The 16,045-nt window shown below is 40.4% G+C and overlaps 1 protein-coding gene across 1 annotated transcript in view; it reads right to left on the bottom strand.

Annotated features, from left to right (window-relative positions):
- The window catches only part of LOC104962171 (anosmin-1-like), a 59,866-nt gene that overhangs the window by 14,103 nt on the left and 29,718 nt on the right, over positions 1–16,045 (bottom strand). The window contains exons 4-8 of the mRNA XM_010790569.1: positions 15,608–15,815; positions 14,636–14,820; positions 12,782–12,911; positions 10,200–10,293; positions 9,471–9,714 (exon numbers count right to left, since the gene is read on the bottom strand). Coding sequence (XP_010788871.1) covers positions 9,471–9,714; positions 10,200–10,293; positions 12,782–12,911; positions 14,636–14,820; positions 15,608–15,815 — 861 coding nt within the window. The remainder of the gene's footprint in view (positions 1–9,470; positions 9,715–10,199; positions 10,294–12,781; positions 12,912–14,635; positions 14,821–15,607; positions 15,816–16,045) is intronic.

Below are 16,045 nucleotides of genomic sequence, written 5' to 3'. Positions count from 1 at the left end.
ACACACTTGCTTAAGCTTTTTGACTTGATCAGGTTTAATATAAATGGCGGTGCTTTTTGGCTGCCTATTTCTACTAACTAACAGTAATTTGAAATATGAATGCAAGTGGAAATGTGAAAGTAGGGGCAGTGCAACATGGAAATGTTATTTGTCCTTGAACCTGTGTGTGTGTGTGTGTGTGTGTGTGTGTGTGTGTGTGTGTGTGTGTGTGTGTGTGTGTGTGTGTGTGTGTTGGCATATACATGATTAAGCAGGGCTGGAGCAAAAATAATGTGTGTGTGCATCTGTGTGGGGGCGTTTAGTGTGACTAAATCTGAAACAATCTAACAAAATTAAAGCATGAAACTTATTATCAGTGCTTTTGTTTTCACCAGCTGCAGTTGTCTGAGTCTGACTCATGTTACCTCAACCTTTTGCGTGTTACCTATGCGTTTATCCATGAAAACAAAATAATAGGAAGAAAGTGACTATATGACCATTGCAAGGCAGATAATGACAATGTGAACGTGTGAAGCATTTGGAGTGAGCATTAATAGCTAGATATTTAAAGGTTTTTATTCTTTTGTGGTATAATCACCTCCACCAAGGATGTTATGTTGTTCCTTTGTGACAGGAACTAGTTGTTGGAATTTTTCACAAAACAGTTTGGAGGGTGATGTGATCTGAGATTCTATAACTCACAGTAAATTAAACTAGTCCTCATTTCATGGTGAACTTTTCTTAATGGGCTGGCTTGTAGTAGCCTAATTGGTTTCACAGTAACGTTGTAGTGGCAGACGTTATTGCCACCTGGATGTTCAGAGGAAACATTTATTAAAGTAATCGAGCGCTACGTGTATTAATTTTTTTCTGAAACGTGTTGGAAGTGAATGGGCTGGATCGCAGCCGTACAAAATGCAGTTTTTTGACATCAGCGATAACAGTTTGAATCCTAAATGGTGTTTTTTTTAAATCACTGAGGCTTTTTTGGTTAGCATTTTGTGTACTAATGGCTTGGCCTACCAATTGGAATATGATAATACTCCTGATAGATCACGGGGCACTTAAACCATAGCTTCCTGTTGGAATGAAAGTCCAATCTAATATTAATTTTCTTACTGACATTTGTTTGTGTTAGGATAGGAACCAAGACTCAGTCTAATTTATTATATATGGGACCAGACCTATAGAATGGGACACACTTGTACTGTTACTGTCTAAACATAATAAATTGAACATAAATCATGTTTTTATGTGTATCACAGATGGAGATTCATCATGGACAATGCTAAGGAACAATTCTTACATAGTTATGGCTGATGGCCCATACAGCATCTGTTACTTAAAGCATATTCTCCATTACATCTGCTGCAAATGAATGTGAGCTGTACTAACTCCGTTGTTAAGTGGAATTTGTTGGACCCACCACCCCCCCACCCATGTGTGTGTCTATGTGTGCGTGAGTGTACATCACCGTCAGGCTGCCAGCTGCGATCTGCCATCCTGAATCAGTTCACAATATACAAACACAATATACACACACGCACAAGCACACACAGGCACATGCAAATACTAATCACCTAATCGCTCACATCGCATCGTCCAAGTACTTAGTTCTGTCTCAGTAAATAAAAAGCAAAAAAATACAACCTTAAACTTATTGTTCATTGTATCCTGGATAAAGGAGAGGAGGCAGCAGCTATATGCTATCAGATCAGGCAGCAGAGGGACAGTGAAAGTAGAAGATTAAAGTAGGAGGAATTCAAGAAGAGGAGACAAGCTATTTTGCAATATGGTCAGGGCCACTTACATCCAAAACGTAATAAATAAAAATCCTGCGAGCATTCAAATTTCAAGCAAAATGAAATCATAGATCGAGAAGTCTCTCTGGGTCTTGAGGGGCACAGCCCTCATTGTAACCAGAAATATTTCACTATTTCTCCTCTTTCCATTTTACCGCTGTCCACAGTGCAGACATCCAAGCAGGGTGTGCATCCATCTCCCTTCTATCCCTGCTCTCTGCTGCTCAGGGTCAATACGGGGATACATCATCACATTCATAGGGAGAGTGCTAGGCATAGACAGCCTGAACACTATACTGTAATAGTAAACAACCGAAGTTTGATTTAGATATACAGATTTAACCTTAGACTTTTATCATTTGGAACAAATAACAAAAAGTGTATAGCATCAAAAAAGCGTTTTTCGGAAGGAAAAAACCTTTTTAAAGCTGGTGAAAAGCACTGAATTGTTTGAACAGATTCAAACAATTTGAATGATTGACTTCCCCTGCATATCCAGAGCACTCCTTTCTAACCTTTCTTTCTTTAAACAAACAAGCAGGATATGTTTAGAGTATGATAAATGTCTGTGCACACAATAAGGCTGACAAATACATATTAACGCTTCTGCCCAGTATGTGGTCTATTTATTTATAGAGAGTATACTGTAAAGGTTGTGTTTGCTTATGATAAATCATATGGTAATTCATTATGTTACGGACCACCTAGTGTGTGTGACGGAGCATAACATTATGAGATACAGGTACATTCATAGACTCAAGTGTGTGTCCAATTGAAGACACAGCCGGGTGCATTAAAATATGTCGGCTGTCCAAGCACTCACATGCCGGACATATCCTTTTATTAAATATAGTGTATTATCATCCTGCATCTTAAACATGATGAAATGTTTGAATGAAGTTTGTGAATTAGGGCTTTGTCAGTATACAAGAGGCAATGTTTTCTGTTCTCACAGAGGATACAATGATGTGCTCTAAAACTGTCACCTGTAATGAATCTAAGCGCATTGTGATAAATAGCGTCGAGGGCCCGAGAGTAGGAGCTGCTGCATCTATGTAAATCACATCAGAGCAGTCGAATACTAATAGAGAATGTTGTCTGTACAGTTGGCAGCACACTGTTTATTTCTGTTAAAAATACCCTAATTTAAACCTAAGCTTCCTGCAGATTTCCATTTTCGTTATTCAACAGAATCCAATGTGCGAGTAACATTTTAGCACATATATTAAAGTTGATAAGATGATTTACTTTGGTGTATTTATGGGGAGCATATGGTTAGTTTTCTCTGGACCATGGATGACAACATGTGAGAGTATGTGTGTCTGTATATATTTGTGGTGTGCCTGTATGTAGGTTACTGTGTGAACAGTTACATGTAGAGCATGTTTGTGAGTGAGAACAACATAATGGGTAATAAGCTTAAAAGTTCTTCCTGGTGAAGGACCTCTTGTGGTGATGCAGATAATTACGTGTTTCTCTCTCAGAACAAAACATATCATTTATATATAGGCTACATAATAATCCCCTATTTGGATGAATTCAAACCTCTCACCATATCATATGCGTTTCTATTTGATTTCATATTTACAGTATGGTGGCCGACAGCCAAAAACATTTCCATCAGTTTGGCCAACTTTATAATCTCCGAAAGCGCATCACTTTTAAGGGCCCCCTGGTTCCCGTTGTTTGTGCCTCTTGCAGCTTTTCTATTTGCAGCGCTTGTTTATGCAGCACTTACGCTGCACGTGTTTCGCCAAGGTAGTGAAGATATTTCTTCATTTGCATGTGTTTTTGCACATTTGTGTTTTTATATTTGCATCATTTCTGTAGCTTTTTTCCCAATGGAAATGTGTTGAGCCCATGTAGGCCGTTGGCACCTGTCAGCCACAGTATTACAGGCATACGAAGGAGAAACAAAAAGGAACCCCTGAATTCCTAGACATTCCTAATCAAAGTCTCTTTGTACTCAGGCATGAACATTCATATCTTACATGAGCATGACAGATCAAACTTGTATGGCCAAAATCCTGTTTTCCTCTTCAGCAAAACTGCTAACAGTATCCTGAGGAGGGGATGCAGTGCAAGAATGAAAGCAATAGTTGTGAGGAGAGACGAATTGGTGGTGGAAGAGGGGGAACAGGAGATAAGAAGGAGAGCAGCCGAGCAAGCAGAGAAGTGGCTTGTCAAATTCAGAGGAGACCTGGAGGAGAGAAGGAGAGAGAGAGGGAGAGGAGAAGAGGAGACAATAGAAAGGGAGGAGTGGGAAAACAGGAAGAGGGATATACTTCACGTTTGAGGGTGAAAGCCGGAAGAATGAAGCAGATAAATGTAGGACAGGAGCGAGGAGGATGAAAGGTTTGAGACGAGGAGGAGAGAAAGAAGGCAGGAAAAAAGATTGATGGACGTGCAGAGTGAGAGAATGAGATGGATGCGTACAGCAGGGCCAGAGGAGAGAAGGAAGGAGAGGAGGAGAGAAAAAGAAAGGTGAGAGGGCAGAGTCAACCGGAGGAGGATGGATGGCAATGAATGGGGGAAATTAAAGAAAGACTGCAAGCTGGAGAGCAGGAGAGGAGTGGAAGGAGATATAAACAGCGTCACACTGAAGCGTAAATAAGCAAGACTAAATTCACCCTAATTTAGTGTTTGCATTAAAATACTTTTCTACCTCTTACTAAAAACATATTTACAGATTGAGATTTACCACCCGACACATTTCTCGCAGCATTCTATAGACCTTATATATTAATATACTTTTCAGCTGGTTCACTACCAAGTCAGTTTATTTAACTGCACTAACTATATCCCAAACATGCCATAACTTTTCTAATTGATTTTTTTATGCAGCCACAAGATATATCCAAACCCACATACAAATCTTTTTATCTGAGTTTTAAATTAGTGTTGCTTTGGAGGTCTTGGATTGCCCACCTTTTTAAACTGTGCTACATCCTGGTTTCACTGCTGACTGTTAAGATGGTCTGTCCAGATAAAGGACAGGTCGGTGTGTGTGAATGTGTGTTTGGTCTTGCCGACTGAGAGTGTGTGCCAGCTGTGCATGTGTGAGAGAAAGGATGGATGGAGAGAGTGGTGCAGATAATAGGTGACTATCTGGAGGTGAGAGACGTAGAGGTGGAGAGGGAAGTGAGAGAGGATAGATGGATGGACTGGAGCAGCGGGATGAGTGTAGATAATGGCAAGACATAATATCTGGCAGAGAGAGAGGGAAGAGGGACAGAGAGGGAAGAAGAGGGGGGAGACAACAGGTAATGTGAAGCAAAGCCAGCATTGAGGGAGGGATGGATGGAAAGGATGGAAGGACATGGGATAAGTGCAGATTATGGGCTCAGATCTCATGTCAGGAGGAGAGGCAGAAAGGGAGGTATAGGGATGGTAATGCATGCAGGAGTGGAGCAATGAGTATAGATAATGGGATCCGTCTAATGTCTGGAGGGAGGAGAGGTTGCAGAGATAAGACAGAGGGATAGAGAGATGAATGGACATGAGTAGAGGGACGGCCCTATCTGCATACCTTGCGGCTTGAACATACCATTAGTGAACGTGTTTGTAGAGTGATTTTTGGATAATTGTTTGTCCTTTAGTGAAACATTGGATGTGAAAGCTAGTGTAGACCATGTGACACTGTACTGTGGAGAGCTCTCCATCAGTGTCACAAGGACAGATTCCTGCACATGTCCTGTTCGTGACAAATAAACTGATTCCTGTGAGTGTACTGTATGCACCGCAGGTAATGGGCTTGATCTAATGTCTGCAGGAGAGGGGAGAGAAGGAGAGACAGGGAGAGATGGATGTGTGGATAGAGAGGACTGGAGGGATGAGTTTAAAATATGGTTAGATGTGATGCCCGGAGACAGAAAGGAGCAGAGAGACAAGAGTGGAAGAGCTGAGCATAAATTATGAGATGGGTCTAATGTGTGCAGGAGTGGCGAGAGGACACGGGGGAGAAAAAAGGGGGTGAATGGATGGATGGTGGGACAGGGTACAAGGATGAATTTGGTAGCGAGGGGAGAGTGAGGGGGAAAGATGGATAGATGGACAGTGGAGGGATGAGTGCAGATAATGGCTAAGTCTAATGTCTGGAAGGCAGACATCCATCTGACTGACCGAATTATAGTACAGCTCACTTTCTACAGACTAATTACTGGAACACAGGATTGTCTCTCTGTCTTTCTCCCTGTGTGGGTTTGTCTTCTTCTCTATTTCAGTACTCCGGGTGATTTTAGGGCTTATGAGAGGGGAGGATGCCCGCACCGATAACACACATCCCTGCTCAGCTCGTAGATCAGCTCACCTGCCCTCTTTTCCCTCGCTAAGCACAGATCCTCACAGACTCTACTTCCTCTAACAGATGGTTCTCTAAAGAAAATACTGTTTGTTACCTGCCCACCACCGCACTGATCTGCCTTGTTTTTCTCTTCCCTGCTCCCTACAATCTGTTTTCAGGCCTAATCTAAAGAGGATAAACACCAATCTACCTGTCGAATACTCTGCTTGTTAGTGGCATTGTTAGTCCGTATATATTTCAGGGAGTGAACCAACAAGTTAGATGCTCTGTACAATAGTTTCTGTCACCCTGTTACATGCACTTTCAGTAAACTTTGTATCAAATCTGGCAGACTTGGAACAACAAGAAGACAATGGAGGTTGTGGGGTACAATGTGGGGAGAAAACAACAAACCCCTTGTGTTTAATAAAATAAAGTACTAAAGTAAAGGAAATGTCAGCATAAAATAGTTTTATAGCACGAGGGGCCACCAGAGCACCTTCACTGAGCCTTGGCATACATTCTACAAGTGTCTGTATTTGATTGGGAGCCATGGATACAGCACTTTTTTTTAAAAAGAAGGTCAATTTTCCAGAGTTTTTTATGATGGAAAAATCCTGTCTTTGGCAGCGACGAATGTCCCTCTGTGCTTAGTCAGATTGAAATGTAGTCTCTGGCGTTGCTACGGCATTCAGTTTACATTGTTTTTTAAGGCTTATCTAACCAATTTCCTTTTCCCCCCGTGGCTGCAGCTATTATCTTTCTGGAAAATTGAACATATTCACTCTCTCAGATAACATTTAACGTGCAGTCAAAGATGCACTGTAGCTCAACCATGCCAGAAAGACGCTTCCCACATGAGAGAGCTGCTGTGGTAAACACCTGTCTTCTTGTTGAGCACCTTGATGAAACATCTGACCATATTTATTTTCTTTGCACAGTCAATCCCTATAATTCATGCTTGTTTTGGTACATTTTTGGGCATAATGAGGTTCTGTGAATAACTGCATTGAAAAACTGAATCTGAATTGTTTCATTTTAAATGTAATCTACTTTAATATTTTGTATTGACTTGAAACTGAATTAAATATTATGGAACAAATTCAAACATTTTATTTGATCCTGAAAATTCGACAATGGATTCCCAAATTCAGTTTTCCTCATTTAATTTCAGTTTACTGAGACACACATCTGCTCATTGAGGAAGAGCAATTGGTTGGAGAATTGCAGAGCTCCATGAGAGTATCTTTTAATGGTTTGTTAATGCAAAAGTGGAAGAAACAAGAAAACATGTATCCTTTTCATTAGTCGAAATTCAATTGCACAACTTGATTTTAATTCACAGAACTAAATGTGGAAGTATGTAAATAGACCAATTTCAATGGGGATTACATTTTTCTGAGCAGCTGCATTTCATTTTATTTTAAATCAGTTTCTGGTGGCACATATTTTGACCAATACATTTGCATTTCAATTCAAATCTGTGTGACTATTGAACAGAATGTGTCATACTATGATTAACATAAATTGTGTACCACTTGCCATTATTTCTCTTCAGTTCAACTGTCTCCGTCAGTGACATCCACGTAAACATCCCTCTTTATTTTGAAGAATTGTTGTCCTTATTTTCCACTCCACTGTGTGAACACCACAGCACCTGGTTTTCAGTAATTACTGACAGAATTATAAATGCCGAATGACACCAGGTTTTGAACTTGTTGTCATATCTTTGCTTCAGCAAACTTACAATAATCAGTCTTGTTTTTGTTGCCCGACATCAAACTAATTCGCATTGGAATTTTTAGAATCAATTCTGCTTTTTCGTGTTTTAAGGTCACACTTAAACCTCTATATTAAACTTGAACAAAAGGTCGCAGTCACTAATAATCATCAGAGAAGAAACCACTTTATTAACTCACAGATCAATTTCAGCAAATTATTTTACCGATCAATCATGCTCCTCTGGGACTGTCAACCGCCTTTGTATCTGTTTGTTTCCTGCTGGTTTAAAAGTATGCATTGAATAACAATACAAGGGATTTAATTTGAAGGACTCTAGGACACAGTGTGCTACGGTGTGTGTATGCTTGTGTGTGTATGCTTGTGTGTGTGTGTGTGTGTGTGTGTGTGTGTGTGTGTGTGTGTGTGTGTGTGTGTGTGTGTGTGTGTGTGTGTGTGTGTGTGTGTGTGTGTGTGTGTGTGTGTGTGTGTGTGTGTGTGTCTGGTGCCTGTGCTGTTTACATGATGAGCTGGCTATCTTATACGGCTGTTATAATGTTAAAGAAAAGGGCAAAGAGCAAAAGTGTGGGTGTGGATCTGTGTGTACACTGTGTGTGTGTGCGGTTGTGTTGTTGGTGTGCATGTTGCTGATGTCTTTTAGTACAGAGAATAACCCTTTTATTACTTGCAACAGACATTAATGCTTTTGTCAGGGATCACGTTTCTTGTGTTGTTGTTGGCTGCCATTAGGATTAAGAGTTCAGAAAGCCATTGCCTAATTACAACATCAAATAAAAGCAAACATATTTGATTGTGTGTGTGTGTGTGTGTGTGTGTGTGTGTGTGTGTGTGTGTGTGTGTGTGTGTGTGTGTGTGTGTGTGTGTGTGTGTGTGTGTGTGTGTGTGTGTGTGTGTCTCTCTTTGTGGAAATAGAAAAGAGATCTACCTTCAAAGGTTTGGGTCGCTTGTTTGTGTTCAGTTCAGCATCGTGTTGCTACTGTGTGTGTGTGTGTGTGTGTGTGTGTGTGTGTGTGTGTGTGTGTGTGTGTGTGTGTGTGTGTGTGTGTGTGTGTGTGTGTGTGTGTGTGTGTGTGTGTGTGTGTGTGTGTGTGTGTGTGTGTGTGTGTGTGTGTGTGTGTGTGTGTGTGTGTGTGTGTGTGTGTGTGTGTGTGTGTGTGTGTCTGGTGCATGGGTTTACAGACCCAGTAAAATCCATCAGGTGCAGCTGTAGATTTCTGTATGTAATGTGTGCCATTTTAATTCAATTTTTTTACAGACCTATTTAAACACTCAGACTTAAAACTTGGTTATAGGGTTAATCCAATTCCTCAACATTATGCTTCATTTTACTAGCTTAATCGCTTTCTTGCCAACAATAAGATGAGAAGATCTCTTTTCTTGGCCAACATCTTCATTTTCACCATGAGGTTGCCAGGAAACCAGTGCAGGCTCCACGAGCTCAATGCTCCTGGCCAAGAAGAGGCATAACCCCCATAAAACCACACATTTACATTTGTCCACTTTCTTTTTTTTGTACAAATGGTATTTCTATTTTTAATTATTGAGCTTTACGGGTGCTAGTTGGCAGATTTGTATACCTTTGGTTTCTACGCCAAGCAATCTATTACCTTTATTACAGGATCCTTTCATTGAGTGTTATTATGTTTGTACAAATAAAAAATCCTTACCCCCTGAGTCACTCTGCTGTTGCTCTCCTTTTTACTCTGTTCTGGTGTGCGTGAGTGTGAATGATGTGTGTGCATGTTATTGTGCACTGTATGTGTTTGCGCATTAAGGGTGTGTGTATGTTTGTGCGCAGTATGTGCATGTCGAGGCATCCAGGTGACTCTGTAGTTGTGGACTGGCAGGTCTCCCTCTCCGGGGGGCTCCCAGCTTAATAACACGGACACTTTGACCCCACTTCCCCTCGACCTGGGGGGGAAAGCAACAAGTCAGACAAATTCACAACACGGATGTAAACAACTGAAGGTCAGGTTTATAAGTAAATGCAGTTACAGGGACTGGCAGTTAAATAGATACTTGTTTGACAACTGCTTTCAATTTAGTTGTTTTATTTATCTATGCATGTGCACACATTTTATCATGTCATAGGGAAGCTACAATTTAGGTCCTCACCTCTGATATTAAAAGTTTTAAATCAATATCGCTACTCATTTAAGACATGGTCTGAACTTTACATGAAATTGTTCAGCATTACAGCACACAAATAGAAAGGAAGCTTCTATTTATGATTGGAAGAAGGTCAATGATGAACAGTAATTTGCATGCACACTCCACCGCATTTTATGATTGATAGCCCATAATGGCCGCCTGCAGTCCCGAAAGAAAGCATAGCAACTAACCTAACAAAAAAATAGCAAATACATTCATCCATATCATTTAGACTGCTGAGATACCTTTCAGGGAGCTTGATGCCCGGTTTTGAACCCGTCCAGTCTAGAGTCTGGTTGATCACTCTCACATTTATTGGATGCTCTGGAGTGGAGGGGTCTGCAGAGTGAGATGGTTGAGAAAAATGAATAAGAAGACCATATGAAATTATAATATACATGAAGGTATACTCTTCTCAGCCCCAGTGCCTGCATGTCCGTTGCAAAAAAAAAAGTCTGAAGATCACTTGAAAAGGACAGACTGGAGATTTTTATCCTAACTGTTCATTTGGACCAATAACATACCAACAACAAAATGTGTTGTTCATCTACTGCCCCATCTTAAGGAAGCATTAAATCTATATGAACATCTAGTTAAGACAAATTGGGGTTAAGATCATGATTCCAAAAAAACAGAGGCCGCTCAACAGCTTGACTGAATTGTCTAATAGCTTGATGTCAAATGTGCAGCCGAGCAAAAAGAAAGAAGTTGTTCTGGGGGGGAAATACACATTTCGTCTTAGTCTCATTCAAGGCTAAAAGCCAATTAGATTTACAGCATCAAAGGTGAGAGATACTCTCTACTCTCTTTTCAGTAGCTACCAAAACACAGACCGAAACGACCACCACTTCTCAGTGTTTGTCTCCAAAATTAAATCCTGAGGTTACTGATCTTTCAACACTGGCTCTGTATCCCATTAGAAACTCAAGCCACAATCCTGTATTTGATTAAAACTACAACATATATCTGATTAGAACTACATCCCCCATGGCAGGCTTCCCACAGGCCACAGGCTATGCAGGGCTGACCCACATGCAGAGATCAAAGTTATGGACCTCCCTTGTTTGTGTACTCTCATGGTCAGCAGTCATTTCTGGATTAGATACAAAACACACCAAGGCCTTTTCCACTGTGTGTGTCTTTCTCAATCAGGAGGTTTTAGTCCAAATACTTTATGAGATGAAGACCTCAAGATGCGTTTCAGAACCAGACATTCCCTCGTAATTACTACTGGCAGGTACAGCGCAATCCTACTATCTGAATATGGTCAGGAAAAGCGATTTTCAAATTCAGATTCTCTGTCTGGTTAGCATCAGGTCACAGCGGAGGAACTCCTACCATCCTGATATCTGCCAGCTTCCTGATTTGTGACCCCTGACCTCCAGCCCCAGAATGGTCAGACTAATGAATTAGAAACACAAGACTCAGACTCCTACTGAGGTTTAAGTGTGTGTTTCCTTAACCTTTAACCCTAACCCTCATAATGCATACATGAAAACAAACAGACAAACACTGTGTCTTAAAGGAATAACTCAGTCATTTTTGATATATACGGCTATAGCCAACAGCTACTTAGCATAGTTAGGCATAGAGAAACAGGGGAAACAGATATCCTTGCTCTTGTAATATCTACCTTCCAGCAGAACAGGCAACAAGCAGAACATTCAGAAAGTTACTCCTCCCAGCCAAAGAATAACCCACATAATCCACCATAAAAGCACAAATTGTAGTTTTAACGACTGCTGGCTATAGCCCTAACCTGGAATTATGTTCCTGCAGAGATACATGTAAACGTCTTTGGGAACCTACACAGGGTATCCTTAGGTCACTGACGTGCACATCTCCCAACTCTCAATGGTGCCTAGCTCTGAGTAAGGTGAGCGAATTGTAAATCCTGTTGGGGAATTTTCTGTTTTTCTTTTTAAGAGTTTGGGTATGATGTGTCAGAAAAGTAATGTACTGCAAAAGGGGAACTTTTAGTATAGCACAGGGAAATGAATGCATTTCCATAGGCATCTCATGTCTGTGCTCATCTTAATAAAGTAAATACTGTTGAAAATTGCTTATCAAATACTATTTTAACATTTTGAGTGGCCACCAGGAGCTGTTACAAACATACCATGGCACGAGTTGTGTATTTTGTAAACTTTTTTGCATAAGGAATTTATGATTGGATGTTATGTTGGAGGCGGTGGAAAATCTCAGACACCTCTTCGTAATCTCCCCTAAGTGCTCAACTGATAAAGACCCTTTTTCCAAAGTTCGTTCCAACCTGAAGTCATTATTCACATATAACCATGCTCCAGCCAATCCTGGCAGGGGATTTATATCACCAGCCAATCCTGGCGCAACACCAATATGACCTAAGTCTGCTAAGCATTAGAGCTAGGACCTGTGTGTGTGTGGATGTGTGCATGCGTGTGTTATTCTCACTTTCACCCTGTCTCACTGATCCACAAAAGGGATTTGGAACTAAACCAACTGAATAAGTACTGTATGTGTGAATATATGCATGTGCAGTTGTGTATTTTCTGCTTCCTGTCCGTGTTTTATGGACTGCCTGATAGTTCTCCTGCTGTGTGTACCTTATCCATCAACTCTGAGACAGAGAAAGAACAGGGAAGGAGAGGAAGGGATATGAGTTTTCCTCAGAGAGGTGTAAAATCGATCATAAAATGACACAAATGGAATCTGTGTTTTGCTCAGTGTCTTATGACAGAATATTAAAATTCAACAGAAATATGCAGGATGAAACATCCCTCTGTGGGAATCTCGTAACAGGCTCTAAAGAAAATGAGAGCATGTGTTTGGACTGTGTTTGTGTTACCTTTACTGGAGATGTGGTGTTTGCTGGGTGTGGTGAATCCTCTGCTGCCGTGGCTGTTGATGGCTGCTACTTTGAACTGGTACCAGCGCTGAGATCTCAGATCTGTCAGAATGGCATCTTCAGAAAGGGTCTGAAAAATACAAATACATCATATAACCATGACCTGATGCATGACACTGAAAGACTTTTGTTGAAGATCATTTACAGTCTTATACTTTTCTTCATCCAACAAAAACAATTGTATGTGATACATAGCAGATTTAAAGACTAACTTGCAGTTTTTCTTGTTTTCTTAAACACATTTCACCATTTAGAAGTTACATTTTTGTAACAGTTCATATACATGACTAAAATGAAAATCGATGGCCAACATGACACATTTAAAGTAACAACAATAGCATAGATATCTTTTTAAAAAACACATATTGTGGACACATTAATATTATCATTCAATCAATCATTACACAATTTGTCCTGGCTTACAGCCAGCTGCTGATTAGCTTAGTTTAATTAACCAAAGGCTCACTGATTAAAAAGATATATCTTGTTTGTTTTAAACAGAATTGTACTGGACTATTTCCTCGAAGTGACTTCATCCTGCTAAGAAACAGAATGGATAAAGATGAAACAACGGGAGACGTAACATGCGAATCAAAGCTTTAGAGTTGCTGGCAGGGAGATTGTGTTACCTTTGAACAGACCATGCTAGATGTTTTCCTGTGTTTCCAGTCTCTTTGCTAAGATAACCAGCTGCTGGTGGTAGCTTCATTTCAAGCGTGCAGACATGAGAGTGTTATCAATCTTCTCATCTAATTTCTGGCGAGAAGGGAAATATGCATATTTCCTAAGATGTAATTTTGTTGACTTAACATAACTTCAGGTCCTTCAAGTTTTTAATACTTAAATTACTGTGATTTTAATAGTTTTAACAGAAACCGTTCGTACTATTCAAGCCCACGTTAGGCACAAATATTCCATCATCTCCCACAAATCCATATTATATCTTCTTTCAAAAATATAAACATGGGACCTCCATACTTTAGAAATATAAGTTTCACAAATTAATGAAGAGGAAAGTCAGATGAACACTGTCGGAATGAAATTCCATCTGATAATAGTGAAATTAAATGATTTGCCACAATTATGGTTTACATTTCTGAAGAAAGATTCTCATGTTTTGTCTCCCTGACAGTGCAAATGTAATCAACTGCTTAAAATAAAAACACACACACACACACGCACACACGCATGCACGCACACACACACACACAAGCTGCCATCTATTTAAGTCTATAATGAGTGTTCAGTCATTCAGACTCAGCCGGTGGAACGACTGTGGCTGCCTGTGGTTCCTTTTTAAGCTCTGCTTATTTACCTAACCTCACACAGACACACGCACACACTCACTCATACACACACACACAGACGCAGGGTTTACCCTGGCAGAATGTGCGACTGGCTGGGGTGGAGAGGTTTAGACAGCAAGGCAGCAGACTGATGAGGTGGAAACAAAGTCTAACATCCATCTCCATAGCTGAGAAGTTTCATCATTCGAGGCAAATTGAGAGTTATGAGTTAAAGATATGTTGCAAACTTTGTTGCGCTGTCCCACTGTTACAGGCACAGGGAAGCATTTTTTATAGCTTCAATGAATCTTGGACATGTCACATTTTTATCTATCAGCGTCCCATTTCACAGCTTATCTCCCCAAATAATATTGAGAGGAGGATATCACCATCTCTTCAAATGTGAAAAGATTGATCAAAAACATGAATTCTGCTTTATTATTTAAATATTTTAAAATCCTAATGACCCGGTTTTTAAAGTTGAAATGCTCCTGATCAGTGAAATTACCATGGCAACAGTAGTCCATGGAGAGGCATGGTCCTCGCTGGGATGGATCCCGGCGTTCCAGCGGGACTGGAGCACGTAGACGACCGGCTCAATGCTGACATTAAATTTGGAGACCCACACCAACCGAACACGACCCTCTGAATCCTCCACGAAGCTCATCTCTCTGCGAGGCTTCAGAGGAACCCCTGAGGGGACATGACAAAATACATTAATACAATTATTATTGAATATTAGTGATAGTTAGTAAAAATACATATACACAACATCTAATAACAGGAACTGATTTTGAGATTAATTGTTGAAGGAAATAAGTGCATGATACATGTTCATTCGTGCATTAAAAAATAGGATGATCCCATTAATCATGCAGCAGTTGTTATCGGAGTATACAATGACTTGATTGAGTTTTGACATTTTGTGGATCAGAAACTCAACTTAAAGCAAATATTATAAAAATCACTCAACAATATTTTTTTGGGTTTAATTATTATGGCTGTCCAATCTTCACCACATAGGCGTCTGAGGCAGTTTGTAGTCCTGACTAGCTCCACACAGACTTTAGCTGGAGCTTTTTAAACACAACGCGGCCGTCTGGGACTTCAGAAGCAGTCAAGCAGGCAGTATTTAAGGATCTTTATTACATTAAATTACAATTACATTTATGTGGCATATTCTGTTAACCAAAGAGACATACATACATTTAAACACCATAGAAACAAGAGCTAGAAATCATCAAATCACTAATACAACCAAAAGCATGTTGAGTGCTATTAATAATAAGCACTGTCGGCCAATGATAGCCTTTCAACGGACAGAAATACTTTTGAAATGGCTGCTTAACAAAAGATTAATATTAGTATTGTTACTGTGAATCAGCAGAGTGAAATACTAATTTAAACAATTGATTCCTGAAAGAAGTTCTCTCGATCAGTTCAGCAGCCAATAAACAATAAAAACAAGCTCCAACCTCACCTTTATATAGATTGGCTGGTGCTTGGCATGTGTGCCCACAGCCATTAGAGCAGCATTTCCTGGGGGAGGGACAATGCTGGTCTGACGAGCAGCTCTCCACGCAGGCCGCAGCAAATCCGGTGGCTTTTTGAGGCGGAGGGCAGTCCCCCTGACGAGATGACCTCAGAGAGGTCAGAAACTCCCGGCTCGTCACACACTCGGTCTGCTTCTGAGAAAAATAACAGGGGGGGATGTTATCATTACAGCTAAGACAACAGAAATAATGTATAAACACACATATGAGGGCAGAAGAACACACAGCAGAGGTGAAAGTGTTTCCTTTGGTAAACTCCTACTGACTCTTTGAAGGCAGCCCTTGAGATTTGGTCTGAAAGGGGGGTCATGTGTGTATTATTGTGTTTGTATCTCACATGGCTGGAGACCATCATAATGTAAACA

Source organism: Notothenia coriiceps, unplaced genomic scaffold (assembly GCF_000735185.1).
Source record: "Notothenia coriiceps isolate Sejong01 unplaced genomic scaffold, NC01 NC01_scaffold00034467, whole genome shotgun sequence".
NCBI classification, from domain to species: domain Eukaryota; kingdom Metazoa; phylum Chordata; class Actinopteri; order Perciformes; family Nototheniidae; genus Notothenia; species Notothenia coriiceps.
Note: the sequence above shows the minus strand (reverse complement) of the source record. Positions and strands in the feature narration are given on the sequence as shown.